Raw genomic sequence first — 22,426 nt, 5'->3', positions numbered from 1 at the left:
CATCATACCTTCTTCATTTGAATTGAAAAATAACTTCTTTGCTATAAGGAGCTTCTTGCTTGACAAGACACAGTAAAGGCTGAGGTAGAGAACCGTTGACAGCTTCTCTTTTCTCCATCCCCCTCCACCACCACCACCAAAAACAGAGCAGTAAATAAAGTGTTGCATGGGCATGAATCCAGTTTTTGATGGGTCTGAAGCTTCTAGCACTTAGTGGATTGGGGTGGGCTCTTCAAAAAAACAATACCCAAGTGTCTTTCTTTTGCTGATTAAACACACATACACATTCTCATCCATGTGAATTCGTTAATTGGTCTTTCCCAGAGCCTTAAAAGTAGTTTGTTCAAGTGAGGGGCCCTAAAGCTTGAGCTTCATTCGTTTCATGAATACTCCACTTCCAGGTACCAGTAATCACCTAGCCAAACACTGCCTAGCTGCCTTGCCTCCCAATTTCAGTTTTCTGCCCCTCGGTGCCCATCTGGGTTGAGGGGAGAGGCATCGTTCTCCCTCTGGAAAGTCTCAGCTCTGCAAGGTACCTTCACCTGCGTCCTGAGCCCAGGCTCTTCCAGTAACCTGATGCTTCCCTGTTGCACATGCACTGAATAAAGGTCAGACTTCACTGATGTCCGATGAGAAGGGAAGGTTGTAAACCTAATTGCTGTCGCCTTTCAACCACTTGCAGGTCATCTCCATCTGCTTCCTCCCTCAGGTCTGCTCTTGGCCCTCTGAAATTGGAAGCTTTGTTATAAAGACTTTCCCTCCACTTCAGAATCTCTCGGAATTAACTAAGGAAAGGAAGAAATGAGATCCAGAGTCCAGTTAACTTCGTCACTGATTATTATATAACTGTGGGCGAATCACAGTTTAAGTGGGACAGAGTATCTCCAGTTCATGGAAGTTGTCAAGAATGGCAGAAGACCAGGCCCTGATGTTTGTATAATCTGTACCCCCTGGTATGGAAGGTGCTGGGCACAAAAACCAAGTCGCATTTGTCAGTGTGGAAGTGTCCGTTGAAAGGCCAGTGAGGCAGGCTGGTGCAGCCAGGCTGCAGATTTTCTCCAGGGGACAGAGTGGGCCCAGATTTCTGGGCTAGCAGCTTCAGTTAGGGGGTTCAGAAACACTCCAGGGTTGCCTGCCCCACCTTACTAGAGTCTTCCTCTGCGATGTGGCTGGCATGTATAGGACAGAGGGTTGAGAGGAGATGTGGCCTCCTTATCTGTGTGCTTCCTCTCACTCCTACAGACCTGCTCCTGGTAATCTGTTTCTACAGGCAGCATCTCTCAGCTGCTTGATTTGATAGCTTGTTTTGTATCCAGATTTATTTTATTTATAAAAACTGTCGTCTTGAGTCAGGTGAGAGATTCTTTACGTGACTACCATATTGGATGCTAAGGTTGATTGAAATCATCTTAGTATTGTTTCAATGTTGAAACTTAGATTTTCTTGTCTGTGTGTGTGGTGTAGACTATGGCATTAAAGAGCCAGTTTTCTCCACTTGGTGATTTACATACCAGGTGAATGTGCTGGTTTATTGGATTAGCATGTTTAATAACTTCTATAATAAGATGAGACTGTAAATATTTATTTCTTCACCAAAGGGAAAACAGAATGAGAAGGGTGTTCCTTCAATCTTGAGTCAGCTTCTCAAATCTGGGAGTTCCCAGCTACAAGTCATCATTTTAGACACGTACAACTCATCCTATTAAACCCTCTCTTCTGTAAGCAGGAACTGCCTTTCTATCTGATGGAAATGTAGCATGCCATTAGAATGAAGTGTTCTGTTGTTTCACGTCATCCAATTAACATATACTATCTAACCATCAGAAAATTTAAGTCGGCTAACTAGGTTCTCTGTAATTATCCGTAGACTCTGCCCGTATGTGCCGTAGTGTGTATGAGTTGCTGGATGCCTGATATCAAAACGGTTTCAGGAATCATTCCAGTGTATTTTAGAAACTGGCTGTTGGAAAGTTGTGCTTCCACTCCAAGGTAGTCATTTGAATGAAACATATGACTTTTATACTTCTTGTTTCTTCTCCATCTAGATGTATTGTTGTCACTGAACACTGGCCCTTTGGAAAGCCCTAGGGAAGCTCAGCCATCAATATGTCCAAGTACAAACTGATTATGTTAAGACATGGAGAGGGTGCCTGGAATAAAGAGAACCGTTTTTGTAGCTGGGTGGATCAGAAACTCAACAGTGACGGACTGGAGGAAGCGCGGAACTGTGGGAAGCAACTCAAAGCACTAAACTTTGAGTTTGATCTCGTGTTCACATCCATCCTGAAGCGGTCCATCCACACAGCCTGGCTGATCCTGGAAGAGCTGGGGCAGGAGTGGGTTCCCGTGGAGAGCTCCTGGCGTCTCAATGAGCGTCACTACGGAGCCTTGATCAGTCTCAACAGGGAGCAGATGGCGTTGAATCACGGCGAGGAGCAAGTGAGGCTGTGGAGAAGGAGCTACAACGTGACCCCTCCTCCCATCGAGGAGTCCCATCCTTACTACCACGAAATCTACAATGACCGGAAGTATAAAGTGTGTGATGTGCCTTTGGATCAGCTGCCACGATCCGAGAGCTTAAAGGATGTTCTGGAGAGACTCCTTCCCTATTGGAATGAGAGGATTGCTCCTGAAGTGTTACGTGGTAAAACCATTCTGATATCTGCTCATGGAAATAGCTGCCGGGCACTCCTGAAATATCTGGAAGGTACCATCTTCATGCTATTGCTAACCAGGTCTTAGTCCAGAAAGAACATGGTTTCTAAACTAATAATGCACAGTTTACATTATAGACTTTCCTTCCCTGTCACCTTTTGTTGCTTCAGTCGTTTAAGGATTGTTTTGTTCTATCAGAAATCCTGGGTCTTTTACGTTTGTATTATTTGCTCTAACTTCAGCAAGCCTCAGAATCACCTGAAGGGAGGGAGCACTGGGACCACCCCTGGTTTCTGGCCCCACTCTTGGAGCCTGTAGGCCCGAGGTGTGGCTCCATAATTTGCTTTTCCAAAGAACTTTCAGGTGATGCTGATACTGCTGCTTAGGCTTCTCCAAGTGCTTGAGAAGCACTGATTTAAAAGATTATGTGTCTTTTGTTGTAACCAGGTGAGAGGAGGCTGGGGAGGGAAGAGGTTTCTGTAGAAATGGTATGCAGGGTACATTTCTTTTGTTGTTGGTTTAGTGTTTCACGATAAGTAAAATTATATAGATTTTATGTTCTTCCAGCTTGAAACAACCATTGCTGTATTTTCAGACGTAGGTTTCCTGGATAATTGTTTTGTTCCAGTCTTCTCTTTCCAGACCAGATTTAGTCATCGACTGGGAGAAAGTTCAGGAGAAGGAAAAGAAAATGATGGCTTATTAGAGATAATCAGTAGCTTTAATTTTAATTCCTTGATGTTGTGTTCCAGAAAATACTGTTGTTACCTATCTCTTAAGTAACATGAACTCTTCAGAGGACTCAAGCTCACCAGTTTGGGGCACCGTGATTGCACTGTGACATCTTCAGGGGTTTTCTCTCTCCTTTCTCCCTTCACTCAATAATCCCGGTTGTTGTTCAGTGGGGTCCAACTCTTTGTGACCCCATGGACTGCAGCGCTCCAGGCTTCCCTGTCTTTCGCCATCTTCTGGAGCTTGCTCAAGCTCATGTCCATCGAGTTGGTGATGCCATCCAACCATCTTCTTCTTTGTTGTCCCCTTCTCCTCCTGCCTTCAATCTTTGCCAGCATCAGGGTCTTTTCTAATGAGTTAGCTCTTCACATCAGGTGGACAAAGAATTGGAGCTTCAGCATCAGTCCTTCCAACGAATATTCAGGATCTCCTTTAGGATGGGCTGGTTGGATCTCCTTGCAGTCCAAGGGACTCTCAAGAGTCTTCTTCAACACCACAGTTCAAAAGCATCAATTCTTTGGTGCTCAGCCTTCTGTATGGTCCAACTCTCACATCCATACATGACTGCTGAACAAACCATAGCTTTGACTATATGAACCTTTGTCGTCAATGTCTCTGCTTTTTAATACACTGTCTAGGTTTGTCATAGCTTTTCTTCCAAGGAGCAAGCGTCTTTTAATTTCATGACTGTAGTCACCATCTGCAGTGATTTTGGAGCCCAAGAAAATAAAGTCTGTCACTGTTTCCATTGTTTCCCCATGTATTTGCCATGAAGTGATGGGACCCGATGCCATGATCTTAGTTGTTTGAATGTTGAGCTTTAAGCCAGCTTTTTCACTCTCTTCTTTCACCATCGTCAAGAGGCTCTTTCGTTCCTCTTCGCTTTCTGCCATAAGGGTGGTGTCCTCTGCATATCTGAGGTTATTAATATTTCTCCCTGCATTCTTGATTCCAGCTTGTGCCTCATGCAGCCCAGCATTTTTTGCATGATGTGCTCTGCATATAAGTTAAATAAGCAGGGTGACAACATACAGCCTTGATGCGCTTGTTTCCCAAATAATCCTGGATGGTTGTGCCTTTTGTGTGATGGGCTCTGGTGTTTTCCTGTCTCTTGTCACTGTCAGCAGTTAGCTCACTGGCATTAGAATGCATTTCTCCAACATTCTCTTTTCATTCTGCTTTGCTTTTCTATACGAGGCTGTGAAAATGAAAAGGTTGACATTGCACATGAAATAAATGAAGATAGGTTATTGTTAACAAAATGATCTTTATGAGATTTTAATGTAAACCTTTTAGCATGTGTTTTTTTCCCCCTCTAATTTTTATAACATGGCCAAGAGCCAAGTCATTACTTGTATACCTGACATCCATTCCTTGTGCAGAGATCTGAAATCTATAGACTTTATTAGCTGTTAAAAACTTTATTGGCCAGGCATGGTGCTTGATCTGTTTATGTGTGGGTATGTGTGTGTATCTTATTTACTCAACTGTATAAAGAGTTTTACTCTTCCTTGTTCAGAATAGTCAGATATTTGATTAAATCTGTATATATAACTTCATCATTACTGGGTTTATTATAGTACTTTATTGTTGAGGCTCCTTTCAGGAGAATAACAAACCGAAATTCAGAATTTCAAAGTTTCTGCCAGAAGATGTATTCTCTTCTCCCCAGACTGATTCCTTTTTTCCATAGATGGAATTTAGATCTTGCTGTGGCCAGATTCCCTTCCTTCGAGAAACTGCCATCATCTCCTTACGGATCCTCTTCTCTTCCCCATCTCGGAAATCCTCCTTTTAAAGACAATTTCCTGCTGTCTGGTACTATTTACTCTTTGCCTATCTTCACGTTTAGAGTGCTTAGATTGTTCTACAGCCCCGACTGTAGCTTACTCTAATACCCCCTTCTATTAGTGCATTGGTAATTTAACCATTTGTTATTATTCTTTTTTGAAAAATATAGGAAGGCTTAATAAATTGTGGTTAGGAGGACTGCCATCTTGGTGGGGTTGGAGAGAGAATTACTCATCAAGGGCAAGGTAACACATAGAAGAGCTGACTGTCTGTATTTGAGGGAGGTTTTGAAATCGCTAATAATTTATTGAAAACAACCAAATGATACAGCTTTTTGAGAAAACAATCTGGCAGTTCCTTTATGGTGAAACAATGATCCAACAGTTCTACCCCTAGATACAGTCCTAGGGTGACTGTAACACAGGACCCCTAACTGGGTGGCTTAGAAAAACATAACTGTCTCACAGTCCTGGGAGCTGAAGTCCTAAACGAGGGTATCGGCAGGGCCCTGCTCCCCCTAGTGGCTGCAGGAGCGAATCTCGGCTTGCCTCTTGTGGTTTCTGGTGTTTGCCAGACATCCCTCACGTTCCTGGCTCGTGGAAGCATCAGTGCAGCCCTCCGTCTTCACTGGGGGTTCTCCCTGTGTGTCTCTGCATCTTGTCCAAATTTTCCTATTTATAAGGACACCCAAAATACTGCACTGGAGCCTAACCCAGTGACCTCATTTTGACATGATTACCTCTATAAAAACTCATTTCTAAGTGAGATCACATTCCGAGGTGCTGGAGGTTACCTTCAACATATGTTTTTTGGGGGAAATACAGTTAAGTTCATAACAATACCTAAGAGAAATGAAAACATATGTCCAAACAAAAACTTGTACACAAGCTTTCAAAGCAGCATTATTCATAAAAGACAAAATGTAGAAGCAACCCAAATGCCCATCAGTGGGTGATTGGACAGATGAAATATGTAGTATGTCCATACAATTAAATATTATTCAGCATTAAAAATAATTAGTGAACATGCTATAATGTGGATGAGCTTCGATATCATTATTACATGAAAGAACTTAATCACAAGGATCACATATTGTAGGACTGTACTGGTATAAAATCTCCAGGATAAGCAAATCTATATAGACATGAAATAGGTTGTTTGTCTCCTGGGACTGAGTTGGAGGGGAAGAGGGTGGAGTGAAGAGTGACTGCTGATACATGCAGGGTTTCTTTTTGGGGTGGTGAAAATATTCTAAAACTGTGGTGATGTTTGCACAACTCTTAATATGCTAAAAGCCATTGTATACATTAAATGGGTCAGTTGTATGTGGTATGGTATGTGAATTACTAAAGCTACAAAATAATCAATGAGATTTAAAAATGAGAGGATTTGAAATAGCCCTGGAAAGCAGTAGTTTGGGGCAAATACATGGAAGTGACAGGTAACAAAGGAGATATGCATGGATGTGGAATATAGAATAAATTAAAAAATTAAAACACAGCTTTGACCACTGGGGCAGAAATGGATTTATAGGCATTACTGAGGCTTCCCTGGTGTCTCAGATGGTAAAGAATCCGCCTGCAATGCAAGAGACCTGGGTTCGATCCCTGGGTTAGGAAGATCCCCTGGAGAAGGGAATGGCAACCCCTTCCAGTATTCTTACCTGGAGAATCCCAATGGACAGAGGAGCCTGGTGGGCGACAGTCCATGGGGTCACAAAGAGTCAGACACTATTGAGTGAGAAATTAGTGGGCATTTGTTCCTAGGCTTCATTTAACTTTTCTTGTGAAGGTCTTTCTTCCTTTAATTTGGATTGTATGGAACTAACTTACCTTTCAGAGATTAATGAAGTAGTCCCTTAAATTATAACTCCTATCCTATCACTGTAAACAGGCTGTATAGAAAATGTTTTCATTTGGGGAATAACTGATTTAAAACAGCAGGTTTCATGCTCGAAGAGGTCAGTTATACAAAGAATAGAAGGTACGTGTAGAGAAAGGTATAAGGCTGGCAGGTGTCTGCAGGAGAAGAGAAGGGAGGTATATGGGAGGAAGATAGGGAAGGTAGAAATGGTAGGGTTGGTAACCAGGAAGTATGCCAGACATTCAGGGGGGGAAAAATTGGCAGAAAAACCAGAATATACCATTAGACACAAGCCAGTAGCTGGGGAAGCGAATGAGTGAAGATTGCAGTTTGTCCATAGGAAGTCTTTTTTTAAAAAATTATTTATTTTAATTGGAGTCTAATTACGTTACATTGTTGTGGTGGTTTTTGCCATACATTGACATGAATCAGGGGAAGTCTTAAGAGTGGTTTGTGATCTTGGCTCCCCCATCAGTGGGAGAACAACTTTGTTCCCTTTTGGTCTATAGTACCCCCTGGTGGTACTGTTGTTAAGATTCATCAAGGTTCTTTGCTGTTGCTAAGATTCCCTGTAGGAACTTCCATGCCTAACATGGAAGAAAATGACTTAATGTGCTGGAAATAGACTGGACTAGATTTTAGGATCACAACATAAATTATTTGTTATCTCTTGTTTTAGGAATCCTCTAAATGCTAATTCCCTCTACTAAAATTTCTCTTACAGTGTATGTTGAAAAATAAAATCCAGGTATTCTATGCCACAGCTCTAAAAATTAAGCATAAGTCACTTGTTAAAGATCAGAAGAAAGTGTTTATTTCTTCCATGTCATTTCTGATAATTTAGTGAGATCCCAGCCCTTTAAAAAATTTATTGTAGATGTATATGCTCACTGGAATAGGAATACCAACAGTTATCTTATATGGCATTAACCTTCGAGAGTTCATGGGTGAAGGCTACATGTGTTGTGTTAGTCACTTCAGTCATGTCCAACTCTTTGTGGCCCCATGGACTATAGTTTGCCAGGCTCCTCTGTCCATGGAATTCTCCAGGCAAGAATACTGGAGTGGGTAGACGTTCTTTTCTCCAAGGGTTCTTCCCAACCCAGAGATCTAACCAGGGTCTCCTGCTTTGCTGGTGGATCTTCTTGGAAGGTTAGGAGACCTAATTTTCATGTGGTACTTGATAAATTCTCAATCTAAAAAAAAAAAGTTCTATTGAATTTGGGAAATATCTTGATTCTGGGAAAGAGAGAAGGCAGGAGAAGGGGATGACAGAGGACGAGGTGGTTTGATGGCATCACAGACTCAGTGGACATGAGTTTGAGCAAGCTCCAGGAGGTGGCACAGGACAGGGAGGCCTGGCGTGCTGCAGCCTTTGGGGCCACAGAGGTGGACACAACTGAGCCCCTGAGCAACAACAAATTGAATTCAGATACTGACTTTCCAAGATTCCAAAAATTAAGTGAATCTCGCTTACTTTAAGGGCTTCCCAAGGGGCGAAATGGTAAAGAATTCGCCTGCCAATGCAGGAGATATAGGAGACGAGGGTTCAGTCTGTGAGTCAGGAAGATCCCCTAGAGTAGAAAGAGGCAACCCACTCCAGTATTCCTGCCTGGAAAACTCCATAGGCAGAGGAGTCTGGTGGTCTACAGTCCATGGGGTTGCAGAGAGTCGGACATGACTGAGCAAGAGGCACACATACCCTTACTTTAAGATTTTCCTAATAGAAAAAGATGACTGGCCAATTTATTTGTGTGTATATGTGCTTATTATGTTAAAGAAGTGTAAAGGACTTCCCTGGTGGTTCAGTGGTTAAGAATCTGCCTGCCAGTGGAGGGGACACGGGTTCAATCCCTGGCCCAGGAAGATTCCGCGTGTGGTGGGGCCAACTAAGCCCATGAGTCACAACTGCTGAGCCCGTGTGCCAGGAGGCTGCGCTCTGCGACGAGAAGCCGCCACAGTGAGAAGCGTGTGCCCCAGACTGGAGAGTAGGTCCCACTTGCTGCAACCAGAGAAAGCCCTCACGCAACAGTGAAGATATTTTTTTGAAAAGCCATAAAATTTACCATCTTAATTGCTAATTTATTTTTACTGTGAATTTATATTACCATACATCCCCCTGTTTTTGATTAATGTCTGTTACCCTGGTACAGTTATTCACAGCATCTCCTTTCACTTTCTAAAGTGCCCCAGCTTGGATGATAAATTATATGGTCATCTTATTATAAAGGTTATTCATCTGTATTAAGAATGAATCTTTGAAATGGGTGTGACCAGATTCCATATTCCCTATAAGTACAAAAGTTGCTAAATTCTTTGCATTGGTCACAAAGGTAAACGTGAATGTTGTTGTAGACTGATCTTAATCCTAGTCCTGTTTTCTAGATATGTTTATGTAAAATTCTCCCCTTCAAACAGGATCTTTCAAGGAAGTGGGCAATTTCCCCCCATATTGTTCTTAAATTGTTTGACACACTTAAAAGCATCTTACCTTCTGTTGGACAGAGTACGGTAACTGATAGAATTGATGACAGCATACTGTCTTATAGAAATACCTTATTGTAACTTTGGATTGGAAAGAATGATAAGCCAGTCATGGAACGAATTGGGAAATTGGTCCGCCCTGAAGTCTCCAAGGGCCTTAAGATCTTTTGGCTAAGAGTATACACGTTACTCATCTACTCTAGATTGTATATACCCCGATAATGGAGAAAGTTCCTAAGATGTTATTTTGTTTCTCAAATATTTGATGCTATGATTTTATCCTGCTGCTGCTGCTGCTAAGCCACTTCAGTCATGTCTGACTCTGTGCAACCCCGTAGACAGCAGCCCATCAGGCTCCTCGGTCCCTGGGATTCTCCAGGCAAGAACGCTGGAGTAGGTTGCCATCTCCTTCTCCAATGCATGAATCTGAAAAGTGAAAGTGAAGTCACTCAGTCGTGTCTGACTCAGTCATGTCCGACTCTATGCGACCCCATGGACAGCAGCCCACTAGGCTCCTCTGTCCACAGGATTCTCTAGGCAAGAACACTAGAGTGGGTTGCCGTTTCCTTCTCCTGGTTCTATCCTACAGTCAGTCAAATCCTTCCTGTGGGAAAGAAGGCAGGTGCTGTTGAATTAAAGTAAAACCCAGACAGATCTCACAGCTTAGCCGTGACCATGGTAAGTAGGTGGGGTTGTGAACGAAGCCCAAACCCAGTTCACTAAGTCTCCCCTTACCACATGCTGCTGCTGCTGCTCCTGCTAAGTCGCTTCAGTCGTGTCCGACTCTGCGCAACCCCGTAGACGGCAGCCCACCAGGCTCCTCTGTCCACAGGATACTTACCACCTGAGCTGTTTTGTTTTTTTTTTCCTGAAAAGTAGCCCTTCCCTTGATCTATTCTGTTTGGAATACTGTTATGAGAAGCTGACTCGAGTGTCTTTGGCAAGTAAAGTATAAAAAGATAATTTCATGCAACTAATTGAGTCTTATATTATTATGGTTTTACATTGTGGGTTGTGAATGACGCTCCCTGGTACAGCTATACAAGATGGCCCTTTTTTGAGTGCATGCTGTGCGCTAAACACAGTTCTAGGCATTTTGCATACATGTTTCTGGTAGGAATTAGAACAAGTGTTTGAACTTACTGGAACTTACTTCCTTTGTTTCTGTGTCTTACTCTGCTATTTAGTGTAGCCAAGTCATGTTTTTTCATTTTTAAAATTTATTTCTGGCTGTGCTGGGTCTTTGCTGCTACGTGGGCTCTTCTTAAGCTGTGGCGAGAGGGGGCTGCTCCCTGGTTGCAACGTGTGGGTTTCTCATTGCGCTGGCTTCTCTTGTTGCAGAACACAGGCTTGAGGGTGCATGGCCTCCAGTAGTTGCAGCGCGTGGGCTCAGTTGTTGTTGATGCGTGGGGTTAGTTTTTCCACTACATGTGGGATCTTCCCGGACCAGGGATTGAACCCGTGTCTCCTGCATTGGCAGGTGGACTCTTTACCACTGAGCCACCAGGGAAGCCTGTAAGTCATGTTTTTAAATTTTCATTGGAACAATCATTGATTGTTTTCATTTTGTTTTGTTTGGTTGGATTTTTAGATTTCTCATGTGAGATCACATGGTATTTGTCTTTCTCTGCCTGATTTCATTTAGCGTAATACCCTCTAGATCCATCCATATTGTCACAAATGGCAAGCTATCTTTTTTATTACTGAGTAATGTTTCATTGTGTATATGCACCACGTCTTGTTTATCCATTATTTTATCAATGAATAGTTAGGTGGCTTCCATTTCTTGACTATTATAAATAATGTTCCAGTGAACATTGGTTTGCATGTATTTTTTTTTTTTTGAATTAGTGTTTTTGTTTTCTTTGGATAAATACCCAGAAGTGAAATTGCTAGATCATATAGTGGCTCTATTTTTAATGTTTTGAAAAACCTGCGTATTGCTTTCCATAATGGCTGCACCAATTTACAATCCTGCCAGCAGTGCACAGGGTCCCCTTTTCTCCACATCTTTGCCGGCAGTGGTTATTTGTTGTCCTTCTGAAGATAGCCACTCAGGTGTGAGGTGGTATCTCACTGTGGTTCTAATTTGCATTTCGCTGCTGTTTAGTACAGCTGAGCGTCTATTTATGTGTCTGTTGGCCATCTGCATTTCTCCTTTGGGAAACATCTATTCAGGTCCCCTGCCCATTTCTTAACCAGGTTGCTTGTTTTTTGTGTGTGTGTGTGATGCTGAATTGTTTGAATTCCTTGTCTACTTTGGCTATGAACCCCTTATCGGATGTATCACTTTGCAGATATCTTTCCCCATTCAGAATGCTGCCCTTTGGTTTGTTGATAGTTTCCTTCTTTCTGCAAAGGCTTTCAGTTTGGCATAGTGACATGAACTGCTTTACTTTTAACTTTATAGTAGTTCTTAATTCCTTCAGAAGAAAGAAGACTTAAATATGTGAAGTACTATATAGTAAGAAAACCTCTACGTGAAGGACTGCTTTATTGATTTTTAACAGCATAAACAACTACCCATGCTGTACTAAGAAGTCAAGATTACAGCAGGGCCCACCTCTCACCAGCTGCTACCACGATGACTCCTAGCCCAGGCTTAGTATCTAATAGCTCCCTGTTCCTTCGCATTCCAGACGGGTGTGTGTTTCTTTCTCTGTGGTTGGCAGAGCCACTTCCTGTTTGTTTCCTGCCGGCCCACATTGGAGGAGAAGCGAGGTACTGAACTGAAGCATTGGATGTAGTCTGCATGTTGCCAGCGGAAGTAGATTGTTTAGTCTGGGTTCAAGAAAGGACTAGGCAGTTTCAAGTTTGGAGTAAACGTGGCATGCAAGATAGGCTTGCCCCACTGAAGAACTGTGTGCAGCTGCACACATAACAAGGCAAAGAAGTGATGGAGTGAAATTAGAGACTGAAGGAGGAAAGGTCAGCTGGGACTTGCTGTGGGGACGGGGACTGACTGACCAGTCACCTTTGGCATTTTGTGGGATATTTTCAGAAGTAGCAAAGTCAGGCCTCTCTTCTGTGAAGCAAATGCTTATCTTGTGGTATGGTTAAGCTTTCTCGTATTATAATTGATTTATAGAAACCTAAACCATTTAACTATAAAATTGGATGTAGGATGGATTCTACTCTCTGCCTTATTCTAAATCAGAGGCCGTTATGTTATCATCATGTTACACTACTCAAATAACCAAGTTCTAATTGTCCCCTGGCCAGTCTTTTAAGTTGTACGTGGATAGTATTCAAACCTAAAAGAAATAAAAGTAGGTGGACCATATATGAAATTCAGAATCTTGTGTCAGCTCTTATTTTGGCAATAGAAGAATACAGAACTCTCATCACAAGTCACTGTCAGTGGAGTTTTAATTGTGACTGATGTGATTGGGAAAAGGAAGGGGGGCACGGGGGGCACCTCACATTTGTATAATTTGATCAGAGTTTTGCCCTCTTTCTCTGATTCCCAAAAATATACATCATGGAATTGGGGTTTCTCAGGGCTGCCCAGGTAGCACTAATGGTAAAGAACCCACTTGCCAATGCAGGAGACACAAGAGACATGGGTTCGATCTCTGGGTCAGGAAGATCTCCTAGAGGGGGACATGGCAACTCACTTCAGTATTCTTGCCTGGAAAATCTCATGGACAGAGGAGCCTGGCAGGCTACAGTCCATGGGGTCACAAAGAGTTGGACACTACTGAAGTAACTGAGCACGCACGTGCACGTTGTCCTGTATAGATCTGTCTCCCCAAACCTCTTTTCTCTTGTTTCCTGATATTCAAAGATTTGGGGCAAACTCTTTGGAGAAAACCAAAGAAAATATATAGAAGACAGATTTCATTTCAGTTGTTTGCTGTTTGTGCACTAAATACAAATGACTTTTTCTTCAACCTTTTTGACCATCTCTCTTTTTTTTCCTTAAAAAGGTAATAAAGGAATCACAATCTTTAGTCAGAGCTTCAGCAGTAGGGGACTAGATTTAATTTGAAAGCTTAGAGAGTTCAGGTTCATTCATTTCAGCCGTGTGCCAAGGATCTGTTAAGTCCGGTGCTGTATATCCTTGGTACCAGGATGCAGCGCCTGGACTTGGAACTGCAAAGTCTGTACTTACGAGGCACACTGTGAGTCTCTGTTTCCATCTCCTGAAATTTGGCCAGTACTGTACCTCCTGAAATTGAAAGATGCTTACTCGTTGGAAGAAAAGTTATGACCAACCTAGATAGCATATTCAAAAGCAGAGACATTACTTTGCCAACAAAGGTCCGTCTAGTCAAGGCTATGGTTTTTCCAGTGGTCATGTATGGATGTGAGAGTTGGACTGTGAAGAACGCTGAGCACCGAAGAATTGATGCTTTTGAACTGTGGTGTTGGAGAACACTCTTGAGAGTCCCTTGGACTGCAAGGAGATCCAACCAGTCCATTCTGAAGGAGATCAGCCCTGGGATTTCTTTGGAAGAAATGATGCTAAAGCTGAAACTCCAGTACTTTGGCCACCTCATGCGAAGAGCTGACTCGTTGGAAAAGACTCTGATGCTGGGAGGGATTGGGGGCAAGAGGAGAAGGGGATGACAGAGGATGAGATGGCTGGATGGCATCACTGACTCGATGGACATGAGTCTGAGTGAACTCCGGGAGTTGGTGATGGACAGGGAGGCCTGGCATGCTGTGATTCATGGGGTGGCAAAGAGTCGGACACGACTGAGCAACTGAAATGTACCTCCGACATAGTCCTCTGAGTGCTTTCATGTACAGACTATATGTCTTAGAGTTTTTGTTAACATTCTATTCCTAACAGCCTTTACTTAATTCATATAGTTGTAATATCAGATCATTAAGCTAAAAAAGTTCCAGATTCTAGCAGCCAACACATAATAAAATTCCTTACAGTTGAACAAACATTACTAAATTCTTGCATAAGGCCCCGTTCTAAAGCATGAACATCACAAGAGTGGCTAAAACATTGTCTTACAATCCTGGTGGGAGAAGTGAGTATTTGCTCATCCTCCGCTGATAGAAGGCAGAGGGGTAGTGCTGTATATCTGTGTGGGGATCTTCATGACTGTCCATGGTTCCTGTTCCAGCTCAGTGGTCAGGGGAATCATTGTAGATACAGTCTTGATTTTTTGAAGTCGGTCCTGTGTGCAGAGAATTAAGTTGTTTAGATTTCTTCCCATATTGGCTTTGAGTTACTCCTTTGACTTACCATCAAACTTTCATTATTTCTTAGTTGAAATATCCCAGTCATTAAAATGGATTGCAGTTACCTTTCAGATGCTCCTACATGGAAGATTCAAGAATTAAAGACAACAGTCGGGAGTTGGTGAAGGGGTTGATGCGGGATTAGGTATTTCAGTTCAGAACATTCTTAGATGCCTTTTAAAACAATCTGAACCCATTATCAGATGGAGCATGTGATATCTGGTCACTCATTATAACTTTCATATGATGTTCTGGTTAATACATTTGTAATATGATATTGCATAATATAGTATTGATTCAGTTTGATTTAATCCAACGCAGATGCATTTTTTAGCCTTAGGAGTTCTGCTTGCTTAACTCTCTCAGGACAAAGAATGTGGCTTATGCCAAAATTGAGCAATGAGTAATGGCTTCATTGTGGTTTTTCCTAATTTGCTTTTTTAAAGTGTCAGTCACTAAGTCTGTTGACTGATTATTAAGCGGTCTAAGTATTTTAAATATTTGTAAGTAATTAGTCTGCTCTGTGAATGGCTTGAGTAGCCATTAAAGTGGAATGTCAGCTTTATTTATTGGAAATATTTCTGTTTTTGTTGAACTCTCCTTTCTTTATAGGTGAGATATTGTAGTTCTTGTGGCCTTTTGTTTAGTTTGCTCTTTCATTTGGTCCCACGCATAGCCGGGTTGTTATCTAAGCCGTAAGCATGAGCTTGAGAGTAACGCTCTTGAAAATAACACTTGTTACACCTGGTTAGATCTGAGGCCATAGTCAGATGAGTTCCACATGTGCCCCTTGACCCTTGCCAAAGACCTAGCACTTTTCTCTGAGGTCACATCATAACCCCTAACCCTGGCCCATGATAATCCCCGTGTGTTAGCTATTTCAAGGGGATCGGACAAGTCAGTTCATCCCTGTTATTGTTGTTTAGTCACCAAGTTATGTCCTACTCTTTTGCGACCCTGTGGACTGTAGCGTGCCAGGCTCCTCTGTCCATGGGATTTCCCAGGCAAGAATACTAGAGTGATTGCCATTTCCTTCTCCAGGGGATCTTCCCAACCCAGGGATCGAGCCCTGGTCTACTGCACTGCAGGTGGATGCTTTACTGCTGAGCCACAGGCGAAGCCCATTCATCCCTGTACTAGTCTTGAAAACATGAGACCACTAGGTTCTGGCGTCCAGTTATCACCCAGCCCTTCACAAGGGCAGAACATGGACATAAACATTCTCCTCTCTCCTAGTACTGAGGTGGAAATAGCCATCGACAAGTCAGATGACCAGAGCTGAAGTCCTGGAATTTGGAAACTTTTTAAAAAGTCCAGTTTTACTGTCTTGTGATTTGAACTGTAAACTTCTGTGGATCTGTTCAGTAGTTTTTCAGACATCTTTCTAGAGATACAATTCACATGCCATACAGTTCACCCATTTAAAGTATATAATTCAGTGGCTTTTCACAGAATTGTTTATTCGCAGAGCTGTCCATCTACCAGCACAGTCAGTTTCAGAACATTTTCATTACCCTCAAAAAAAGACAAACACCCCATACCTGGCTGTCAGTGCGCAGTCCTCCCATCCCCTCTGGCCCTAAGCAACTACACGTCTATTTATGTCACCGTTTTAGATTTGCCAGTTCTGGCCCTCGTGCGTGCTTCGTTGCTCAGCCATGTCCGACTCTTTGTGATCGTTTGGATTGTAGCCTACCAGGTTCTCTGCCTGTGGGATTCTCCAGGCAAGGATACTGGAGTGGGTTGCCATGGCCTCTTCCAGAGGATCTTCTTGGCCCAGGGATCAAACCCATGTCTCCTGTGTCTCCTGCATTGGAAGGTGGATTCTTTACCTGCTGAACCATCTTGGGAAGGCACCATTGGGTATAAATGGAATCATGCAGTATATACTCCTTTGTGACTGGCTTCTTTTACTTAGCATACTGTTTCCAGGGGTCATCAATGCTTAGCATGTATCAGCACTTCATTCCGGAGAAGGCAATGGCACCCAACTCCAGTACTCTTGCCTGGAAAATCCCATGGATGGAGGAGCCTGGTGGGCTACAGTCCATGCGGTTGCTACGAGTCGGACGTGACTGAGCGACTTCACTTTCACTTTTCAGTTTCATGCACTGGAGAAGGAAATGGCAACCCACTCCAGTGTTCTTGCCTGGAGACTCCCAGGGACGGGGGAGCCTGGTGTGCTGCCATCTGTGAGTTCGCACAGAGTCGGACACGACTGGAGCGGCTTAGCAGCAGCGGCAGCACTTCATTCCTTTTCATTGCCAAATAATAACCCATTGTTTGGATCTACCCCATTTAATTCATCCGTTCATCAGTTGGTGGGCTTTTAGGCTGTTTCCATCTTTTATGTCTTATGAATGATGCTGCTCTGAGGGTTCGGGTATGGGTTTTTGTGTGGACATACGTTTGCATTTCTCTTGGATGTGTACCTAGGAGTAAAATTGCTGGGTCCCATGGTAATCCTGAGTTTACCTGTTTGAAGAATTGCCAGACTGTTTTCCAAAGATTCCACAGGATCTTATACTCTTAATTTACAATGTATTAGGATTTCAGTTTCTCTCTATCCTTAGCGGTCACCTGGCTCTAAACCACGTGCTGTTGCATTCTGCTCTGACTGTCTCCAGGGGTTGCATGTGGCAGCTGCTGTGCGTCCAGCTGACAGATCTGACCTGACGGAGCCCGAGGGCTCCTAAAATCCAAGGCAGTCATCTCCCAGCTAAACAGCTGGCTGTCTGGTCTGAATTTGTTCGTTCTTGCCAGCTTTGGTTTGGAGTGGTAATCTTAGGTAGGGTTGCACTGTGAGGGTGGGGGCTCCGCAGGGCAAAGTAGTGTGTTAGCAGCCTACTGTTTACATCTTCAGCCTAGAAGAGAACTCCTAGTGGAGAAAGAAGAAATACCTTTTGTGCTGTCCTCCTTCATGTATGTTCTCTTTTTAAGTCCATTCCTTCTACCTCACAGCCTTTGTCATGGTGGTAGAGAAGAGCGTGTGTTTCTTTTTTTAGTTAGACAGGGGCAGTGGAGGCCCAGAGAGGGCCTCCGAGTTATGACCATTGGTTAATAAAAACGCCAGAGTGCATTGATAACTAACTGCCACTACCTTATTCTGCCGTTCTCACCTTCCAGGTAAAGGAGGACCCTTGAACTTGCCTCAGAACTTGCTCTACCTAGGTCCTTTCTGTTAATATAGCACAGAAGCATATGGTTAGAGTTTAGAAGTCTATATAATAAATGTCTATTTTTAAAGCAGATAATTTGAACACTTTCGTTACCTTTTAATTAGCTTGACTCCATCTGTTCAGGTCTCCTCTCTTCTTTTTGTCCATTTGGAATCAGAGAAACTTGAGAAACATTGTATTCTAATTACAGACACCTAGGCTGAGTTCAGTTCAGTCGCTCAGTTGTGTCCAACTCTTTGCGAACCAATGAACCGCAGGACGCCAGGCCTCCCTGTCCATCACCAACTCCTGGAGTTCACTCAAACTCACATTCATCGAGTCAGTGATGCCATCCAACCATCTCATCCTCTGTCGTCCCCTTCTCCTCCTGCCCCCAATCCCTCCTAGCATCCAGGTCTTTTCAAATGAGTCAGCTCTTCACATCAGGTGGCCAAAGGATTGGAGTTTCAGCTTCAACATCAGTCCTTCCAATGAACACCCAGGGCTGATCTCCTTTAGGATGGATTGGTTGGATCTCCTTGCAGTCCAAGGGACTCTCAAGAGTCTTATCCAGCACCACAGTTCAAAAGCATCAATTTTTTGGTGCTCAGCTTTCTTCACAGTTCAACTCTCACATCCGTACATGACCACTGGAAAAACCATAGCCTTGACTAGATGGACCTTTTTTGACAAAGTAATGTCTCTGCTTTTCAATATGCTGTCTGGGTTGGTTATAACTTTCCTTCCAAGGAGTAAGTGTCTTTTAATTTCATGGCTGCAGTCACCATCTGCAGTGATTTTGGAGCTCAGAAAAATAAAGTCAGCCACTGTTTCCACTGTTTTCCCCTCTGTTTGCCATGAAGTGATGGGACCGGATGTCATGATCTTATTTTTCTGAATGTTGAGCTTTAAGCCAACTTTTTCACTCTCCTCACCTAGGTTTAAATGCAGGCTTTGCTGTTTACAGCCTGTGTGATCTTGAATTGTTTGTTTAGCCTCTCTGTGTCAAAATTGTTACATGGAAAAATAATAGTGCATATCTGATTAAACAAGTTAACACACATAAAGTACTTCGAAAAGTACCTGGCATGTGGAATGTACATTAGCTATTTATCGTTTAAAGCACTCATAAAAAAAAAAGCCAAAAAAACCTATAACCACCATGGCTGCTACTACCCTTCCTACAACTCCAGCTCTTCTGGTCAAAGTTGAACAACCTATGATTCAGGTTACTTAAAAAAGATCTGATGGAATTGCCTGGTGGTCCAGTGGCTAAGGACTCCACGCCTTCATTGCCAAGGCTGTGGGTTTAATCCCTGGTCTGGGAACTCAGATCCCAACCTTGCTCTCCCAGCAGTTGGAATGTTAAAGGGCAAGAGGACGAGAACTGTCAATCATTTAGTTAGGAAGCAACCAGGAACAGGTTGCCCCAAAACATATTTTCCTAAGATTTGATGTAATGTAAATTTCTGTCTCATCTTTCTTTCTTTCTTAATCTTCTGGGATGTCCTTGGCTTCCAGTGACCATAGCTGGAAGCCTTCAGTATCTGGCATGGTTCCAAACACACAGTTAATGTGGGACTAAGTAAATGTGCACTTAAACACGTAACCAGAGCTTCCTCCTGGGTTGTCTTTAACGCCTTGTTTCTCCCCCTCTTGATCTCCAGGTATCTCGGATGAAGAAATTATCAACATTACTCTTCCTACTGGGGTCCCCATTCTCCTGGAACTCGACGAGAACCTGCATACTGTTGGGCCTCACCAGTTCCTGGGCGACCAAGAGGCTATCCAAGCGGCCATTAAGAAAGTTGACGATCAAGGAAAAGTGAAACGAGCTGACAAATAAAGTCTTTCCCACGTGCTGGCTGGGAATAGCTGCAGGAGTGGCATGCGGTGTGTTACGGGTGCTCATCTCGCTTTCTTTTTTTTTTTTTTTGTCTCCCCACCTGATTTTTCCAGATCTAGGCTGTGGGGTAGAGTTTGTAGAGGTAATTAGGTAACTTAACGTTGGCCCAGTTAAAGGCTTTAGGATGCCCAAGTGCTTATGGCATAGCCTTATGCGCTAACCCCTGCTGGCCTCCTTTTAATTAATCACTAAGTTAGTCACCAGTGGGGCTTAATCAGTGTCCTAAGTTTCTGAGATGGGAAAGCAACAAGTGAAGGTTAAGTTCAAGGTCATCCTCATTCATAAATCAATATTGAGTCACTATCGACAGACCTTCACTTCAATAAGACGTTTGTATTTATAGAAAATTTCTGGGATGACAATAAAAGATATTAGATAATATACTCTACTTAAGTATTTATTACTAGTCTTTTCCTCAAGGAAAAGGGGTACTCTGATAGGTAAGACCAGAGGCCCATTAAATGGGAGAGTCACATATGGATTCTTACAAACAGCAAGGCCCTTTGCCTCTTCTCTAGTCCAGAGACATCCTGTTTGACGTCTGGTGGAATTTCTCTCTAGCTGCTGGAATTAGCAGCATATAGACAGCCATAGCTGTTCATGTTCTCTTTTGTTTTTAAACATTAATCTTGGGCTCCTTAAAATTCATTTAAAAATAAGTTCCATGTCTGAAAGTGGTACCCCCAAAGTATTTCCATATGATTCATAAGTATTAAGTACAGGCTTCTGAATTAGTCTCTGCTTTCATCTTCCTGTAACACAAAGAGCTGTACTTGTTTCAACACAGACATGCTTAATTCTCTACAAATTGAAGTTTGGGTCAGGGTGAAGTTAGAGTATAGTGGGTGTAATTTCCTTTGTTTGAATATGGGAAATGGTATACCGGCGCTCGTCAACGTACATTTGTTCTTTATCTGCTGAGGGCAAAACATTATGGTGCATAGTCTACAGTACTCAGGGTGGGCCACAGACCGATCGATTGATCGATTGCTCATCAGTCTTAACGATACAGGATGTCTTTAGATGCTGCAGACAGGTACGTCATCATTTAAGTTAATGACTTATATCAAAGCAAGTGACATACGTTTCAACGATAGAGTCATCTTAACAGTTTACAACTGTAATAGCTATTACAGGTATCACCAGTTTTTCACGGTTTTCCATTGATGGATTATTTTATTTGTATCCATTTTATAGTAAAATTGGCATTAGAAGGAAACTAATTATAAAACCCTTGCCACTGCTTGGTCTCCACTGATCCTTAAATCAAGATTTAGAGGGACTTTCCTGGCAGTCCAGTGGTTATGACTCTGAACTTCCAATGTAGGGGACACACATTTCATCCCTGGTCAGGGAACTAAGACCCCACGTGCTGTGCAGTGTAGCCAAAAGATAAAAAATGAAGACTTAGAGCATCAGCTGAAAAAGATGGCTGAAAAGAACATGGTTTGCTCACAGCTGTCCACATCTGCCATGCGTAAGGACGTGAAATGTGGCTACTTGACATTCTTGACCAATTACTGTATTTTCTGCTGCCATCCTTCTTTTCACAGTCCTGTTGCCCAACCAAATAGCACACTTTATAATTCAGATAAATCAGGGTCGCGAACACAACTACCGTCTCTTCCTAGAATTCCAAACCTATGGCTAAACTTCAACTCAGACCATTTTTGAACAGCTTTATTTCTGGAACTGGCATCTGAATTTTCTAGCCCAAGTGGTGACCATGTCTTAAAGCAGCTCAAGATCCCAGATTTGGATTCTTCCCTCATCCCACCTCTAGACATCCACCTCCAGAGGACCCCCAGCAGCATGATTGCTCCCGTACACAAAGCTGTGCTCACACTCAGTCACTTTGGAATCTCACAGACCTCCTCAGAGAGGGATAATTGTTGCTGACACATTCTGGTACAATTTTGGTTTTATTGTTTTTGAGATCTTGGCTGAAATAAAGAGATATTTATGAAAACTTGATGTACAATTATCTTTAACAACTTTAGCACGTCAACCTTGAGACCACCTAGCGAACTTGTTTACTTTGCATGGTTTACAAAGTATTCAGGATTTTTAATGTAGGTACCTTGAAGTATGCCTAACCTGAGTCCTTGGTATCCTCTGTACTATGTCAAGCTGGGGCCATAAAAAGGGGGAATTTTTTCAATGTAAAAAATGATAGCTCATCTGGAAATTTGGTCCTTGGCAGGCCAGGTTTGGCTTGCCTTGGAATCACCTAGACAAGTTTCTTCTACCCAGGCTGTAATGCTTGTTATATGCAGGTCCAGTGTGGTAAGATAATAGCCATAGCAAGATGCTATGAGTTTTCATTTTTAAATATCTCAAATGAATCCTGTATCCCAGTACACTGAGACTTTGTTTTTCTGGAAGAAAAAAAAAAAATTCTGCCTCAGGAAAAATGTTCTTAAAAATCATCCAGTACAAATTTGAGCACTGAATTAACAAGGCATCCTCAGTTAGGATATGTTACATCATGTATATTTCCTTGATAAAGATGTGCAAGGAAAATTTCTTAACACAATCTGGCTATTTCCATGCTTAACCAGATTCTTTTGCCCCAAATTTGCAGACTATTTCTCATCTTGGGTCATGACCACTTTTATTAAAATGCAGCCCTTTG

General features: G+C 42.6%; 1 protein-coding gene across 4 annotated transcripts in view; it reads left to right on the top strand.

Annotated features, from left to right (window-relative positions):
• BPGM (bisphosphoglycerate mutase) overlaps nt 1-21,760 on the top strand; it is a 31,568-nt gene extending 9,808 nt beyond the window's left edge. For 2 of the 4 annotated variants that reach the window (XM_005679489.3, XM_018046914.1), the window contains 2 exons: nt 2,046-2,707; nt 19,553-21,760. In XM_005679489.3, the coding sequence (XP_005679546.1) occupies nt 2,107-2,707; nt 19,553-19,731 (780 nt within the window). In that variant the 5' untranslated portion in view covers nt 2,046-2,106 and the 3' untranslated portion in view covers nt 19,732-21,760. Of the gene's footprint in view, nt 1-709; nt 954-2,045; nt 2,708-19,552 lie in introns of all 4 variants that reach the window. The other 2 variants (XM_018046913.1, XM_018046912.1) reach the window with 2 other exon arrangements.

Source organism: Capra hircus, chromosome 4 (genome assembly GCF_001704415.2).
Source record: "Capra hircus breed San Clemente chromosome 4, ASM170441v1, whole genome shotgun sequence".
NCBI lineage: Eukaryota > Metazoa > Chordata > Mammalia > Artiodactyla > Bovidae > Capra > Capra hircus.
This window is presented reverse-complemented; position numbering and strand designations above follow the sequence as displayed.